The following is an 18,370-nucleotide window of genomic DNA, read 5'->3' as shown; positions in this document are numbered from 1 at the left end:
ATCGTAAAACAGCGCTGGATTTGTGACAAGGTGGGTTGTCTTGTTGGAAGTATGACTATTTCCAGAGTATTGTCAGCAGTATATTGTCTAGAATGTCAAGGTACACCTCCATTTTCATGGTTCCTATCACTACAACCAACAGACCGAGACCATGCCATGTAAAACATCTTCAGACCTTAACCAAACCTCCGCCGTACTTACCTGTTGGCACAACACATTCAGGTAAAAGGCGTTCCCCAAGATCCTCCACACCCAGGTACATCCATCTGATTTGAGGACGGAGTAGTGCAATTCATCACTCCATAGAACGTTCTTCCATTGCTCAACTGTCCAAAAATGATGCTTCTTGCCCCATTGGAAAGTCAATGCATTGTACTTGGTGTTGGACATCTTGCGTGCAGCAGCACAACCCGTATATCTAATAGCGTGCAGTTCCCATCACAAACTATCGCTGACACCTCCAAGGGTCTGCATATGATGTAGCATGCTTTAGCACACATGACATGCTAATAAGACAGGATTCATTCTATTGATAGAGGGTGTCCAAATACTTTTTGGTAAGATACTGTATGTGGACCATTGCCTTATAATGAGTGTGAGACTAGGAGGCTGAGCTTGTTGCCTTTTCTCCATTTTATCACCCCTGCACACAATGGGCATTGGGCAGTCAATAGTGCAATTCAGGAGTACAATCAGATAGCATATGATGACGTCATCGCGCTGGGCAAGTTCTACTACATATCCCTTTATTTTTTACTATAACTGGAACTTAAAAAGGAACACACCACTTAGTATGGAGAGTAGCCACAGAAACATACTCTTGTGTAATGCATATTAGTCCTTTGATATAAAGCAACCAAATTTACGGGATTTTCAGCTCAACTTTCTTGAGTACTGGTGATAAAACGTAATGCCCAAATTAAAGCAAATGAGAGCGGCAGAGTCCATACCAGGAAGTAGAACCATTTTAGCCATTTACTAAACAGGAACATTGTAACTATAAGCTCATGATCATCGAAATCACCCAAAACGTGATGGCTGCAAAACAAAAGTAGACGGCATAACATACAGTACCTGCTGCAGGTGCGTATTGTTCACAACTTGCTGGGGATTCCTTACCAAGGGAGAATATTTGTACTGTGCCATCGAACGCAAGCCTGATGAGTTAACCTGGGCCCGAGCACCGGCCGTCTGAGTGCCTATATTTGCTGAGAATAACACACAAAATAAAGACTATGGAGCTTATTTACTAAGGCTGGGTTCACATCTGGGCTGGAACCTCTGTTCAGAGGATCCGGCACAAAATACTGGAAGAAATAGCGCTGCATGCAGTGCTCTGCCTTCAGCCGGGCAGCTGAGCGGAAACCAAACGGAGCTCATTACAGTCAATGGGGTCCATTCGACCATCTTTTAGCGGACTTCAGTTATGCCAAAAAATTGCACCAAATTTTGGTGCAATTTGCCACAATTTTTGGAATGCCCATTTATTGGACACAGCAAAAAAACTATCCAAAAGCATCAAACACACATAGGAGGAAATTTAATAAGACATTCTAAACATCAGATTTCCAAGGTGCACAATACACCTAATATATGGAGAGGCACATGCCTATTCATACATTAGGCGCATCTCAGCACCGCCGTGCGCCTCCATGAAATGTACACCAGGTCCGCCCTGATGTTCATTTTTTGGTCTAATTTGCACCAGTTTCCAGCAATAAATTATACATAAATTACAAAAATACAGTGTAGAAGCCGGTGAGGAAATAACCTCATAACCGACATGACAAAATAGTTTCATCAGTTTTACGGCATTATCAAAATGTAATGAAATGGAACAGATCTATAGAATGCATTACAATTCAGTCATTAGAGGGGATATCCCAAAATCTAAACGTATTACCTATTCACATGTCCCCCTCACTGCAAGTTTACTGCACCCTCAGCAACGAGGAGGGGATGGAATGCAGCAACAGCCGTGCATCCACAATGCCTCTACATTGACTTTCAATGGAACTGCCAGAGATCGTCAAGTATAAGTGCTCGGCCATGAGCATAAAGTTGTCCCCTATCCAGTGGATGGTGGGAAACGTTAGATTTTGGGATAACACCTTCAGCGCTTCACAATGTGCAGATGGAGTAGCTACAATTTGCAATGCTTGTTAGGATGGTCATCGCCCCATAATCCCCATATAAACTACAGGAAGCAGTTGGGCACAATAGATATCCCATCCAGCCTGGGAACCAATAAGACTTGGAGATCATGGCAAAAAGTAAACTTACCAACTCTTTGAGTCTGCGAAATAACCCTGGGCACTTGAGTCGAAGCTTGCTTCATTGTACTTATGTTAGAAGCGACACGTCTTGAGGGAATTGTCCGCAGAATGGGAGGCGGTGCGGGGAACTCTGCAGTCACAAGGAGGACAGACACCTTAAACGTCATACATGGTAATTGGCCATCGGAGAATCTAACATTCCTTTCCTATCAGTAGACCACAGTAGGTCGTGCGACTTGCCAATTCCTAATTGACGCTGTAGCTACTGTGAATCATGAAAAATACACAACTCAGATTACATTGCCATTATTGGTACTACACCATTGTCTAGTTTAAGACTATGGCATTTATGCTGCAGTTTCATGGAGAAGACAAACACTAAAGCAGTGGCGCATAACCTGCAGCGCCATTCTGTGCAGCCCCAACCACCTGGACAGATACTTTTGCCTAAGTGGTACACAGTTCGGGGACAGGTAAGTATTAATGGTGCACTGTGTAGCCATCTTTTGGTTTCCTATAGAAAATGGGGTCCCCCCTTGACCTCTGGCACTCCAGAAAGGAGTCCATGCACGCACCTCTCTCCATTGTAGTGTATGGCAGTTGTGAAATCCTATACAATTACCACAACGCCCATCATCTACAATGGAGAGTGCCTCCCGCATAGGCGGCTCCTTACTGGTACAGATGGGGACCCCATTTTTCCACTAGGTGGGAGTCCTGGAAATGAAAGCTGCACCCATCATGTTTATGGCATACACTTTGATATCCGTTTAAGTTTTGTTGCGATCATTAGAGACAGTGTGGCCCTCGGACCAGAAATGGTTGTTCACCCGTTCACTAACAGTGTAAGACAAAACACAGGAAAATAGAAACATCACTAACAAACTACCAAAACGTAAAGTGTAACTGCGCTTTCAGAAAAATTTTGACATGCCAGGGACATGGCAAATTTTGATCTGAGTTCCAGGTGCCAAAACCTCCACTGATCGCTAGAAGGCAGCAGCTGAAGCGCTCGTCTGAGTACGGTAATTCATAGATTTTCTATTAAGCCCGTCTTTCGCTAATGAGCAGTAAAAGCCCTCTGATGAGCTTTTCGGCTGCTGCGTTCAATCAGTGGGAATCTCGGCACCCAGACCTCCAGTGACCAAAACTTTTGACATGTCCCCAAGGCCTCATTCACACGGGCGACAAAGTTGCGTGATTTTGTCATATTGCTACAAATTGCATGAATGTGAAGCCCATGCTTTCCTGTGAGTTACTTCCCATGTGCCATGTTTTGTAGCATGCAACAACTCAACACAAAAACCTTGCAGGTCCCGCAATATGCACGAGACTCGTGAGGTTTTGTAGGCCATGTTTCCCTATGGAGCCTTCCTCTCTTGCATCGCGTTTTCGTGCAGTGCGATGCAACTTCGACAATCGGAAATCTTACTGTCAAAGCTGTAATCTAAGCCCTAGCTGCAGGGGAAAAAAAAACGTATACATTACCTAAGAAGCGATATTAGTCCGCCCGCATTTTCTCCCCAAGTTCGGTCACTGTTTCTCTTCATCATCTTCTGGCCGGGAATTGAAAAATCCCCGTCTCCTAGAAGCGCTGGCTGTGATTGGCTAAGCGTCAGCCAATCACAGTCAGCGCTCAATAAACCAATCACAGCCATTCATCGAGTGCTGGCTGGGATTGGCTACGTGTCAGCCAATCCCCGGACAGAAGATGAAGAGAAACAGTGCTGGGGACGGTAGGAAGATGCGGCCGGGCTGACAGCACTTCTAGGTGATATATACTTTTTTTTTACTTCAGCTACGGCTTATTTTCGGGGGGAAAAGATAGTATTTCAAACTTCCCCCACCGATCCCGAAAAACCTCAGATGTGATGCTACAAAGTCGCGGTATTACGTTAAAAGTTTTCTGAAAGCACGGTTATGCTTCAATATAAAAACATCCTGACTTACGTGGAGGCCTGGACGGCTGGGTTGTCCAGTGAGGTGTTGGTCGTACAGGCGCTACCGGGCTTGGATTATAAAAGGCTCTGTTGGGGGGCTTCAAGTGAAACAAAACAAATATAAGCTACTTACCTGCTGTACGATACTGTATATAACAATATTATAACCGCACAGCAGGACGTACATGATATTTTATGAAAGGGTTTCTCCCTTCAGTCATGTTTTTATTAACACAGGTGCCTGAGAAACTGAGTGACTGGAGAAAGGGAACCGGTCGTCAACTATAAGCACCATAAACTAAGCTCTGCTTATAGTCGAGGTGACGTGGAGTCCGGGGAGGCTAGTCATATTCACCAAGTCAGTACGCACACAGCAAGCTTGACTCTCTTCAGAAGGCGGTGTGGTGTGCACGCACCTCCCATTCATCTCTATGGGGGGGACGCACGCACAGGCTCCGGAAAAGCTTGCGGTGTGCACTCTGACTTTGTCGGGGGACTTGGCAAATATGAAGAGAGGCTAACTGGACTCCATATCACCTAAACGAATAGCTCCACAACTTTGTTTCTGATGCTTATAGTGGAGACAGGTTCCCTTTTAGTACTAGGGATATACTAGGGCCTTATTCCAAGTATCTGCAGCTGGGAGAGAGATCTTGATATTGTATTCTCACAAGACGAAATCCATAAAATCCTTAAAAACTCATCAAATTCAATGTCCGTAAGATACCAAGAATTTATTTACAAAATATCATCCAGATGGTACAAAACCCCAGAGCTCCTCCATAGAAGTGACCCAAACTGCTCCTCGACTTGTTGGCAATGTTCTAAAGCAGAGGGCACTTTCTCACACATTTGGTTCTTATGCTCACCTTTGAATCCGTTTTGGCGCGAAATACAAAACATTAAAAGTAATTCTTGAATTTTAAGTCACACTTTCACCCAAACGCCTCCTGCTGAACATAACCTCTCAGACTGACTCCCAAAAGAGAAACCCATTGCTCCCATTCCAGCTTGAAGCAGCCAAAATACTCATTTCCAGACATTGGATGGAGCCATTATGGAGTTCGGAAGGAATTTTTTACTCCAAATGAGCTTAATTGGCATCTGCCTTGTTGGTGTTTTTTGCCTTCTTCTGGATCAACAAGAGGGGTTTGAAACAGGCTGAACTAGATGGACATGGTCTTCATTCAGCCTAACATACTATGTTACTATCAGACCCCCCTAGTACTCAGGAATAGCTCAACGAGTTCTGCATTTTGAACAGCTTTGAAAAAAGAAGCTACCGGGTGCCAAGTAAATAATGCAGAAGACACCCATGCCAGCTGAATTTCCTGTATTCTAACTTCTCCGAAGTAGCAGGGCTTACCTGTGGCATGGCGGGTAAGAAGTAGCTTGTTGCCTGCTGGAATGATCCCAGCATAGGACCAGGCAGGGCTCTCATGGTTGCTAATCTCTGCATATATTGGTTGGTAAGAATCGCCTTCCTCTCCTCTTTTCGTTGTGCGAGTGCTACATACAGAGGTTTTGTACTAACTATACGTCCATTCATCTCTGTGACTGCTTTGGTAGCTTCTTCTGGTGAGCAGAAACACACAAAACCAAACCCTTTGCTGTGTCCTCCGTCGGTCATGACCTGAGATTCAAGTGGAAAATATACTGCGGTTGTAACAATGTTATATCAATACAAAATGCAACCGCCTTCAACCCCTCAGTGTATTAAAGGGGTTGTAAAAATGCCCTTTCGTGTTCATGCACTAAGCTGATTTCTCCAGGAAGCAGACAGCTCCGTTCTCACTGCAGTGGCCAGGCTTGGTATTGCGGGCAGAGTTTCTATTCACTTCAATGCCTGTAATACCATGTCTGGCCACTGGAGTGGGAAGAGAGCTGTCTGCTTCCTGCAGAAATCAGCTCAGTGCATGAGCACAAAGGCCTAGCTTACAGCTGAGCGGTGGGGTTCCCAGGCAGAAGACCCTCACCAATCTACTATTGATTGCCTATCCTATAGATAGGTCATCCACCGTTTACAACTGGACAACCCATTTAATTGCTCCCCAATATCTGCACAACACATTATATGGGTTTTATGACTACTTCTGCAGTACCACATGACAGCTCATCACCCATACAATCAAAGATAAATGTAATGACAACAGGCACTGTCCACTTAAAAATAGGCCAGATGTGTAGGTTTTTCTTAAAAATATATTAGGAGGTAGTGCCAGAAAAAAATAATGCTGCTTCAAGGGAACAGCCAAGTTTTATTTTAGGAATGTTACTCTAAGAATTTTTGTATAAACGATGCCCCCTAGTGGTCACTTCTTGGTTATGTCTCTGATTTTCCCCTTCCTACATTGTTAGTGCTGTAACTGTGTTATAGGCTGCAGTGGATCTTGAGGAAGCGGGCACAAGCGGGATTGTGTGCGACAAATACGTGTGCATGTAATGTGAGCAGCTCAGTCCTCACCAGCCGTGGTGTAAAGACGCTGCGTGACTACAAGTTGGGTGCTGTATCAGGCCCTCTACCACGATTTATCTTGTTTAAGGGCGACTACCCACTCCAGTTCTTTTTCACTGCGAAATTCGCAGCGTTTTTTTTTCTCCAGGAGTCTATGGGACTTGTTAATGTTAAAATCGCATCGCGCAAAATCGTGATTTCGCTGTAAATTGCGATTTTTGCCGCAATGCGTTTTTAAGAATTAGAAAGCCCCATAGACACCTGGAAAAAAAACGCAGCAAATTCGCAAACGCTAGTGGGTAGTCACCGTTAGCCAGAATCTGGCCTGAATTAGTTTATTTGGAGAAAGATTCCAAGCAACCGGGGAATCTCCGCCAGAACGACTTCTGGAGAACTACTCAACGTCTTTCGCTAAATTGTGCCTCGCCTTCAAATCTAGAAGGGCTTTGTCATGTGCCGCGGAATATCGTAAGTTTCGTATATGCTTTCGTTTCCGCTTTAAAGAACTTGGGACCCATTTTTTCAAAACTTGGAGGTCTCCAGTGAGCTGGCCATCACAGGAGTATCCTTCAGGACCATTGGTAATTGTTTTACCGTTCCAGTAAAGTTATAGCAACAAGATGACGGCTCCGCATTCTATTCTTTGTTGCAAACCAGTGTCCCTTCTGACCCATGCCGTTGGCCAGGCATCTTTCAAGAGACAAGGACCAGGAGCCGAACTCATGGCCAGGAAGAGTTGTGAGCAGAATGTAGGCTGCCATCCCTGACCCTTTCTGATGGCCCAGACTCCACCCAGGAGTTCCTTCCTTTAATGTGCAGAATCACATTCTATAAGGCTCTGATCACAGTTAGTTACTGGTTTCCATTGGGGTTTCTGATATTTTTGACAGAAAGAATACCACAGTCTGCAGCACCATTCTTATTGGCAAAAATTTGAGAACTACAATGGAAAGGCATTAAAGTCTGTCCTGTTATCAGGGGCGGAGCTCAGAGGCCCGTTGACTGATCACATGTCAGTGACATCACCAGATGTCACTCACTCACGCACAGGTGGTCGTTAGTATTTTGATGTGTAAAAAGTACACTGTCATTTGTACACAATCGCGACTATTTCAAGTGGCTCTTCAGATGTATTTTGAGCATGATGCCCTGAAAGTGTACTTCATTTCTCCACTGCTGATCGGGTCTACAGAATGAAGATATTTCAACATTTCGAAATATCTACGTGCACAAGAAAAGTTAGATCATGTAAAACAGTCTCCTCTTAAAATAATCATTTTAAGTCATCCTTGAGTAACGAATGAGTTGTGTGTTGCATGAACACGAGCAAATCATTTAACCCTTTGCAATCCAATTTTGGATTCAGGGTTTCCTAGGGGCTTTCTCTTTCTGCCATTATACAATGGCACCATCTGCTGGCTAGAGCCAGTACTGCGGTATGGGACTTGCCGGAGAGGCCCCTGACAACAGGGCAGCCAGTAATATACAGTAAGAATACCCTGCCGGACGTCTTCTGACATCGGAGCTGTATAGCCTTCAATCAGAATGTCTTCAGACATCAGACAGTGGATTGGAAAGGGTTAAAACAGGTGTAAAAAAACTTTTTTTTTTCTATAGTTTTGAACAATTTAGAAAAGCTTTACGATGTTCCCCATAATTACTTTTTCCAGTTCCTTCAATTACAACATACGTTTACTGCTCACAACCAGTCAGTGTCTGTGTTGACGGTTCAACACCCCTGGATGAATTTCCTTGGGTGTTGTGGAGCTACGAAGGGTTTAATATCTTACTTATATAGGCAGATGCTTTCTTACAATTTACAGCAATTCTCAACAAATGGAAAAGAAAAATGGGAAAATGTTTTCGGTCATATTACGGTAGCGAAGATAAACGGGCCGCAGTGTTGCGTATGATTCCAGTGATATCTGTATCTGAAAGTCAACCAGTATTGCAATTGTCTCCAGTGCATAGAGTTGATTGTACTCCATTAAAGCTGGTTAATATGAGTATTAGATTAAACTCAGACTGTTAAACTTAATGCATACGGTCTGGAATTGTGTAAAATTGCGTGAATTTTGGAATGGTGTACTAGAGATAATTAAAAATATATATATCGTCAATATCAGTCTTAATCCCAGAACTTGTATATTGTGTATGGTTGATGGGCATACTCTTTTGGGAATTCAGAGAGCATTGCATCAGGCGTGAAAGCAGATTACTGCCTGTTGGATGCAGCCTGACCCCCACCCATAAATAGGACATTGTCATAAAAAAAGGGGTTCTATCTTTGGAAAGGAGGATATATAAAAAGGGGCTATTTGACTAAGTTTGAGGAACACTTTGTAAGATGGTCCTTTGTATACGTCTAAATTGTTTTTGTTGGAGGGAGACTGATGTGTTTAAATATAGTTCTGATTCATTGCATTGTTTGGGTGGGGTGATGTGTTTTATATTCTTTATGTACATTATACTTAATGCATGTATGAATGTGTAGGAATTAAGGGGTTAATTGTATTCAAAAATATTATTTCAACAAAAAATAATTTGATTTAAAAAAAAACTAAAACTTTATCTTGCGCCACTTGACAATCTTATTAACCCTTAAAATTGTATAGTAGAATACAAAATCACCTTTGCACTAGTAATGGTGCCATATGGAGCGAACTCCTTCCGTAGCCGGTCATCATCAATTCCATCATCCAGATTCTTTACATATAAATTCACTCCCTGTAATATAATATGAAGAATATAAACTGCTCAGGAGACATTCATGAAATATGAGCAATAAAGACACAACTGTCTAAAGGTACCTTTACACAAACCAATTAGCACCCAAATTACTGTTTGAAACAGAGAATTTGGGCTACAGTTATCTCATGTACCAGCGGTTGCCAACAGCTCACCTACAAAACCAAGCGTGGCCATGCAAACAGGAGTGGCTCAATCCTTGAGCGACTGCCTGTTCACTATGAATGGGGATAGGTGGGCAGAACGATCCCCGGCCGCTCCACCTCCATTCACAGAGCAACTGTCGCTTCTGAGTAAAGCACAGGAGCAATGGTCACTGGGACGGCTTGCGCCAACGCACCCAACAGTTGTCTCATGAAAGGAGACCTTAACCCAAACAATATCTACTTCATATATCAGAACAGAAGACATAATAAACAGCATTTTAACTTCCAAGAGGACCTACATTATATAGACGCCCCAACATCTCTATAGGGATTAAGAAAAACATGCAGCGAAAAGGGATCCAACGGATGTTAAACAACTTAATAAGGGGGTCAGAGGAGGATGTCAAGAATCATTTTGATGAACAGGCGCTGAATAGTCAAGCAAATTGCCACAAAAAATTGTTGGTGGCCCAACATTTTGAACACACAACCCATCCATCATTCCTCAGCACAGATGGACCATCAGTGGGCGACCAGTTCCAGCACCATTGTGTTCACTCACACGGGCGTATGTCGTCCATGTATTTTTCTGGGGCGTAATACACATTTCTATTGGGCCACTCACAGCTGTATTTGTTTATTATGTGTGTAAAAATGGAGCATGTCATATTTTGGCGCATTATACGCACTAATATCCTCTTAAGGACACCGCCCTTTGCTTTTTTCCCCCCATTTTCGTTTTTTCTTCGCCACTTTTAAAAATTGATCACTTTTCTTTATTCATCGTCGTCACTGTCTGGGGGCATGTTTTTTGCGGAACGAGTTGTATTTTTTAATGTTACTGTTAGAGATCAGCGAGCGTACTCGTCCGAGTATTAGGGTGTTCGAGATGCTCGTTACTAGAGGCGAGTACCACGCGATGTTCGAGTTACTTTTACTTTCATCTCAGACGTTAGCGCGCTTTTCTGGCCAATAGAAAGACAGGGAAGGCATTACAACTTCCCCCTGCAACGTTCAAGCCCTATACCACCCCCCTGCTGTGAGTGGTTGGCGAGATCAGGTGTCACCCGAGTATTAAAATCTGCCCGCCCGCGGCTCGCCACAGATGCATTCTGACATAGAGGAGGGAAAGTGCTGTTGATGCCGGAGCTGCTATAGGGAGAGCGTTAGGAGTGATTTTAGGCATCAAGAACCCCAACGGTCCTTCTTAGGCCATAGTTCTCTTCTCTATATGCGCTCAATGGGGCCGGCGGCAGCAGCACCGACCCCATTGAGAACATATAGAAGACAAATCATTCTTCTCTGCCACAGCTGTGGCAGAGAAGAACGATGTTTGCCCATTGAATTCAATGGAGCCGGCAATACAGCAGGTTCCACTGAAAGCAATGGGCTGCCGGCGTGCGCGGGATGAATTGTCGGGAAAGGCTTAAATATATAAGCCCTTCCCTGCAATTCATCCAGAAATGTGTTAAAATAAAAAAAAAATAAATAAATTAAAAAAAAAAAAAAAATATATACATATATATATATATATACATACACACACATACACACACATACTTACCTTGTCCCGGCAGACGGAGTTCAGCCACGGCGGCCGGCAGTGGGTGTGAGTCAGACTCAGCGCTGAGCCAATCAGGGGGCAGGTCTGACTCACACCCCCTTCACACCCACTGTAGGCCGGTCGCGCTGAACTCCGTCTGCCGGGACAAGGTAAGTATATACCGGCGTATAAGGCGACGGGGCGTATAAGACGACCCCCCAACTGTCACCTTATACGTCGGGAATACAGCGGAGCAAAAAATAAAAATCATTACTCACTTCCCCCGGCGTTCTGCGGCGCAGCTGCAGGCTGTCGCTCCCTCCTGGTCCCTGGCAGAGCATTGCTTTCTGGACGCAGGGCTTGAAATCCCTGCCTCCAGAAAGCTACTGTGATTAGCTAACACACGCCGTCCGCCAATCACAGCCATTCAATGACATCATTGTCATTGGCTGTGATTGGCTGAAGGCACGTGTGTTTTCTGGAGGCGGGGATTTCAAGCCCTGCGTCCAGAAAGCAATGCTCTGCCGGGGACCAGGAGGGAGCGACATCCTGCAGCAGCGCCGCAGAACGCCGGGGGAAGTGAGTAATGATTTTTATTTTTTGCTCCGCTATATTCCCGGCGTATAAGGTGACAGTTGGGGGGTCGTCTTATACGCCCCGTCGCCTTATACGCCGGTATATACTGTATATATTTTTTTATTTTTACACATTTCTGGATGAATTGCAGGGAAGGGCTTCTATATTTAAGCCCTTCCCGACAATTCATCCCGCGATCGCCGGCAGCCCATTGCTTTCAGTGGAACCTGCTGTATTGCCGGCTCCATTGAATTCAATGGGCTAACATCGTTCTTCTCTGCCACAGCTGTTACAGCTATGGCAGAGGAGAACGATCTTTATGCTGAAGGGGGGGGGGGGGGGCACTCTTGCCGCTATTGTGGCTTAATAGTGGGACCTGTGAACTTGAGATGCAGCCCAACATGTAGCCCCTCGCCTGCCCTATCCGTTGCTGTGTCGTTCCCATCACTTTGTTGAATTGCCCCGATTTTCACAAATGAAAACCTTAGCGAGCATCGGCGATATACAAAAATGCTCGGGTCGCCCATTGACTTCAATGGGGTTCGTTACTCGAAACGAACCCTCGAGCATCGCGATAATTTCGTCCCAAGTAACGAGCACCCCGAGCATTTTGGTGCTCGCTCATCTCTAGTTACTGTTTAATGCACTATATAATATACTGAAAAACTTTTTTAAAATTCTAAGGAGTGAAATGTAAAAAAAAAAAAAAAATGAAATTCCACCACCTGTGTCTTCTTCCACTATCTTGTTTCTACAGCGTACACACTGCAACAGAAATGACCTGATAACTTTATTCTACGGGTCGGTACAATTACTACCATACGAAACTTATTTAGCTTTTTTTGCTGTACTGTAATTTTTTTTTCAAAGATATTTAATTTTTTTAAATTATTTTCTGTTGCCATCTTCTGACTGCATTAACTTCTTTTTCTGCCGACATAGTTGTGCGGGGGCTCATTTTGTGCGGGATGTCCTGTAATTTGCGTTGGCACCATATTTAAATACATAGGAGTTTTTCATCACTTTTTATCACAGGGTGACCAAACAAGGCACAATTCTGGGGTTCATTATTTTTTTTCACTGTGCGAGGTAAATGATGCGTTACTTTGATAGATCGGACTTTTATGGACGCAGCGATACCAAATACGTATTTTGTTTTTTTATTTAAATTTTATTATAAATATGGCAAAAGGTTTTTTTTTTTTTACTTTTTTTTTATAATTAGAAAAACTTTTCTAAAAACTTGTTTACTTTTTATCTTAGTCCCCCAGAAGGGACAAGAACATGCAATGCTTTGATCACTCGCAGTATGATGACATCACACAGCATTACATTATACCATGGTCTGACAGGCATTCCATCAAGCGACGCCATAAACACAGCTTGATAGGCATCCCACTATGATAACCCTGGGGCCTTTTAGAAGACCCACCGCTGCCATGACACCCGCACGTCAACCTGCGATCTCATCACTGGGGATGGCGGATGGGACCACCAAACATCGGTCGGGGCATTTAAATGCTGCAATTAGGCTTGCCGGCAACATTTAAAGGTTTAACAGCTCCGATAAGCCACGCAGCTTATTGGAGCTGTTGCAGGCGGCTGCAGGAAACAGCCAGTAGACACGATGTATGGAGCTGCAGGAGCTACCTCAAATCTGCAGGACGTAACTGCACATCCTGTAGCACTAAGGGGTTAAAGGCTATGGGAATTTAAGATACGCAGCAAATATGCACATGAAAAATATGTGGGACACATATGCCCAGGTGAGTGAGCCCTAAGTGAAACAGGAAGGCAAGACTCCTGTGGAAAAACATTGCCTAGCCACATGAGTCCAGATTTCTGTTGCACCATGCTGATGGGAGGGTATGAATTTCATGCAAGCTGCATGAATGGATGAACCCTTCCCATCAGCTGTTCAGAGCACATCAGGATCTCCAACTAATGTGCAACTACAAGAAGCTCCCGGTCCACATGGGCTAGTATTGTTGTAGAATCATTTTAACATCTAGTAGAAACTATGCTTGGTATCACAGGCAAAGTTGTCATTGAAGTGAATTGCCTGCAATACCACGTCTAGCCACTGCAGCAGGAAGTGAGCTGTCAGCTTCCTGCATAAATCAATTCCACACATGACCAGTTCACTAACTAATGCACTCATGTACGGAGTTGATTTCTACAGGAAGCAGTTCGCTCCATTCCCACTGCAGTGACCAGGGTTGGTTTTGCGGGCCATTCACTTCAATAGGAACTTTACCAGTAATACCAAGCCTGGCCACTGCAGCGGGAACAGAGCTGTCTGCTTCCGGCAAAGATCAGCTCAGTGTCAATCTACTATTAATAGTACTATAGTTTTACAACTGGATGACCCCTATAAGAACCAGCAGTTAACTTACCTTTGGAACAGTTATTTCAAGTAACATAGAATTTATAACACATAAAACTAGTAACATTTCCGTCAGCTGTCAGGTAACTGCTGGTCTGCAAAGAGCCAGGAACCGTGATCAAACCCAAGCGAGAGAGCAGCCTGTCCTTTAGGATCAAAGAAAATAATCCTCTCAAATTATAGAAGCAATGGGGCCAATTTTCAAGCCCTAGTTGCCAAAATTCAGTTGTACAAAAGTCACAATTTTGGCACACAACAAAAATGTGAATTTCAGGGCATGTATGTCACACCCCGCAGAGTGGGCAGGGCTCGGCTTTAGGGGGCATGGCCGTGCACAGCCCATCACATTAACTATAATCTATGCCAGCAACTAATGTAGATTATAGTGACAGACTACTCCGGCTGAGGGCTGGCATAGGCCTTCATCTGGTGCACGGAAGTGGCGCCCAGTGAGACAAGAGGCTTGCACTTCTTAATATAATCGTTACTCACAACCAAGCGCAGTGTTTACCTAGACCAGCATGTCAAACGCCGATCAAAGTAAATAGGCTCCAGTGGGTTTGTAAGTATACACAGCTCCAACTTAAAGGGGTTGTCCACTTGTAAAGTAATGATGGCCTATCTTTAGTATAGGCCAACAATAGTAGATCAAAGGGGGTCTTCCACCTGCTGATCAGTTGTTTGCCAGGTAGTATGCAGGTGCACAGAGCTGATTTCTGCAGGAAGCAGCCAGCTCCGTTCTCACTGCAGTGGCCAGGCTTGGTATTGCAGGCTAAATTTCTACTGACATGACTAGGAACTTTGCCTGTAATACCAAGCCTCACCACTGCAGTGAGAATAGAGCTGTCTGCTTACTGCAAAAATCAGTTCAGTGCACAAGAGCACCAGCTTGGCAAACAGCTGATCGACAGTGGTCTGATGCAGCAGACACCCGCTAATCTACTATTGATGACCTATCCTAAAAATAGACAATCAATAGTTTACAATTGGACAACCCCTTTAACCTTGGCAACTTTCATTACCTGATATCTACTGATTCGCTCCTGTTTGATCTGCTCAAACCTGCGTTTCAGCTCACTCTGGCGTTCTATCCTCTTCTGAGCTCTTCCAACATAAACCATGCGGCCATTTATTTCCTTGCCGTTCATTTCAGCAACTGCCTGAGGGGGATAATGGAATTTTTTCTTAATTGATAAAGCAGAGTACACTGAATGCATAGATATCATGTCAGCCAACATAGTGTGTGGCAACTGACTGATCGTCACCTTGTACAACCACATTTTGTTTTTCATGGCCAACATTACCATTTGTACTACCAATCAGTCGGCAAAACTTGCTGCAAACTACTGAGAATAGTCTGCATATGTCATACGGAGAAAACAGAGGCGTTGTGGCTTCATGACTTCCTTCACTTTGTCAGGGAACTTATGCTCTTATTCAGGGGAGTAGCTGAAGGCTCATGGGCCCGGGTGCAAAAGTTTATCTTGGGGCCCCTTAACTTCTCTTAACCCAGAGGTGTAATGTGAAGCTTTTGGGCCGCAATGCAAAACCAGTAACAGGGCCCCCAACTATAATGCTTTATTCATAGTACTGGGCTCTCTATATGGGGAGGAGAAGCCTTATGGCCCCCTAAGGCTCCTGGGCCCGGGTGCAACCATACGCCCTGCATCCCCTATAGTTTCACCAGTGCTCTTATTACATGGGTCAGATTCTTGGCCGAATGAAACAAGCGCTGAGCAACATCAATCATTAGATTGATCAATGATCTGCATTTTTATTTTTTTAACATGGGAAATGTGCCGTCAATCAGCCTTTTTTTCGATCTAGACAATGAATGTTCGCTTGTTCGTTGGCTGATCGTTGATCCCATTACACGGCCGATTGTTGGGCAAACAAGCATTCTGAGGAACACTCAAGCCCAATAAATGGCTCCTGTAAAAGGACCATTAATCCCCCAGACCATAATAGTGTCATTTCCCAACACAGATGGGGAAGTTTGCTGCTATGCAGCAAGATGCCTTGTAGGCAGGGGTTAGGGTGCATTTAGATGGGACGACTTGTCGAGTGCAGGTCTTTCCAGTGATGATCATTCCATTGCTTTTACACCGGAACAATCATTGCTACTGAATGGAGGTGGAGCAGTCCGAGGATCATTCCACCCCTTCCACCTCTATTCACAGTAAACAGGCAGTCGCTCATAGATGAATGCCTGCCTGTTTACATGGGTCGATTCATCATTTGCATTGACATATGGAATAGAGAATAGAGTAACCTCCAGCTCACAGTAAAACTTTCACTATGCATGCAGAATCTATAGTTACCATATTTGGTGCCAACCTCTTTAGTGTTGTTGAAAAATGCCTGATGGCATGACGGAAGCCTGGTGGACCCATTATAGTGAATGGGGTCAACAGGCTTCCTTTTTTTGTGTGACTGATCCATCTTTAGCTGTTCTCGTAATGGAACAGAAAAATGGAATGCTATAACACATTACACGTCAGGTTTTCTTAAAAGGCAGTAGTTCTAAAAAGGGTTGTCAACTATTGATGGTCTATCGGCAGGATAGGCCATTAATACAGTAGATCGATGATTAGCAGTGTGCTTGGGCACTGAGACGATTTCTGCAGGGAGTAGACAGCTGCAGTGGTCAAGCTTGGTATTGCACGCAAAGCTCCTATTCACTTCAATGGGAACTTTGTCAATAATACCAGGCCTGGCCACTGGAGTGAGAACAGAGCTATCTGCTTCCTGCACAAATCAGTTTAGTGCACAAGCACATTGACCTAGTGAACAGCTGAATAAAGGGAGGTCGCAGAAGGTGGACCCCCTTCCAATCTACTGCTGCTAGACTAAGCTATGGATAGACCATCAATAGTTTACAACTGGACAACTCCTTTAATTACTAATCTTAATACAACAATTCACTAGTGGATACAAAATAAGGTCCTCTTAGATCACTAGACATGACTTACTTTCTGTGCCTCTTCATGATTTCCAAAATTTACAAAGCCAAATCCACGAGAGCGTCCGGTGTCATCCATCATTACCTTCACACTCACAGTGGTTCCTAAAGAAGAAAACTACGTGGTTCTTATTTCTATAGTCGCCTTACCTAAATACTTAGAATGTGGTGAAGAGAGGGATGAAAACCTCATAAAACAAATATGACCATCAATGCATGACCGCTTCAGATAAAACAGTAGTAGAACTTCAGACCACAAAGAGCCTTACAATCTAGTGAAGTAAAGGGTTTATCTACCAGAGAACAAACAGAAGGGGCATTGAAACTCTACGTCCTTGATCAGTCTTTCCCCAAACATCATTTGTCGAGGAAGGGGGGTGGGGGGTATATATAGTAGAAAGTTGTCCAACTCCACCGTTTTCAGCGGGTTTGGATGACTCTAATGTGTATAAAGGACAAAGGTGGTGAAGCCTGAATAGTGTGAAGTGTCATTTCTGACAGATTATAGGCTTCTCTGAAAAGGTTAAAGGGGTACCAACTGTGAAGCAAATTTTCAAAAATTCCAGGTAAGAAAGGTGTTTGTACCATGTTTATGCTCAGCTGGTTATGGGTATAAATCAAGCAGCCTTTACCTTCTTACCTGGTCCTACATTTATGAGATTTCCTTACATTGCCATTTTACAAGATGGCTGCCACATCCCTGCCAACATGCAGCATGCAACTACATTTCCCACAATTCCCTACTAAGTGCTTCCTTCCTGTGCAAGTCCACACTGAGTACTGCCCTGCTAGTGGTCAGCAATCCGGCCCCGAGAGCTGAATAGGGGATCTTTATTTTCCCATGAAAACCCATTAGCCCATCTGATTCCTGGCGATTACAGCAGGAGCTCAGGACTCAGAAACCTGAAGACCTGTGCCAGGCTCATACCACAATGCTGTGACATGAAATGAAGCCCCATGGCTGCCATGAAAAAGTATACTGGCAGTCAGAGTTTTGACAAACTTTTTAGAAAGCTGCATCAAATATAAAAACACTGACCGGCTTTTTCGTGCACCACAGTTTGACCCCTTTGCGTGCCCTTTGGTGAATGATTTTGGTGTCATTAGTTTTGTGACATCCTCACCACCGCCGTAAAATCATAAAATGTGAGTTTGATACATTGAGTGACCGGTGAGACAAAGTCAAAGTTCCTATGTTACGTCTAGCAGCGCTGCTGTGCTTCAGCCAACAGCGCCTCTCTGAAGAGTCAAGAGTTGATAAGCAACGTCCATATCATGTGCTTACCAGTTTGACTGTTGCCATGTCCCCAAAATGTGGAAGACCAGGCTGTGGATGGT

General features: G+C 44.1%; 1 protein-coding gene across 3 annotated transcripts in view; it reads right to left on the bottom strand.

Annotated features, from left to right (window-relative positions):
• LOC136587485 (embryonic polyadenylate-binding protein) overlaps positions 1–18,370 on the bottom strand; it is a 48,621-nt gene that overhangs the window by 7,875 nt on the left and 22,376 nt on the right. For 2 of the 3 annotated variants that reach the window (XM_066586073.1, XM_066586074.1), the window contains exons 5-11: positions 17,043–17,137; positions 15,093–15,230; positions 9,303–9,398; positions 5,583–5,849; positions 4,227–4,314; positions 2,284–2,406; positions 1,075–1,208 (exon numbers count right to left, since the gene is read on the bottom strand). In XM_066586073.1, coding sequence (XP_066442170.1) covers positions 1,075–1,208; positions 2,284–2,406; positions 4,227–4,314; positions 5,583–5,849; positions 9,303–9,398; positions 15,093–15,230; positions 17,043–17,137 — 941 coding nt within the window. The remainder of the gene's footprint in view (positions 1–1,074; positions 1,209–2,283; positions 2,407–4,226; positions 4,315–5,582; positions 5,850–9,302; positions 9,399–15,092; positions 15,231–17,042; positions 17,138–18,370) is intronic. The other variant, XM_066586075.1, reaches the window with a different exon arrangement.

This window comes from Eleutherodactylus coqui, chromosome 13, assembly GCF_035609145.1.
Source record: "Eleutherodactylus coqui strain aEleCoq1 chromosome 13, aEleCoq1.hap1, whole genome shotgun sequence".
Taxonomy (NCBI): domain Eukaryota; kingdom Metazoa; phylum Chordata; class Amphibia; order Anura; family Eleutherodactylidae; genus Eleutherodactylus; species Eleutherodactylus coqui.
This window is presented reverse-complemented; position numbering and strand designations above follow the sequence as displayed.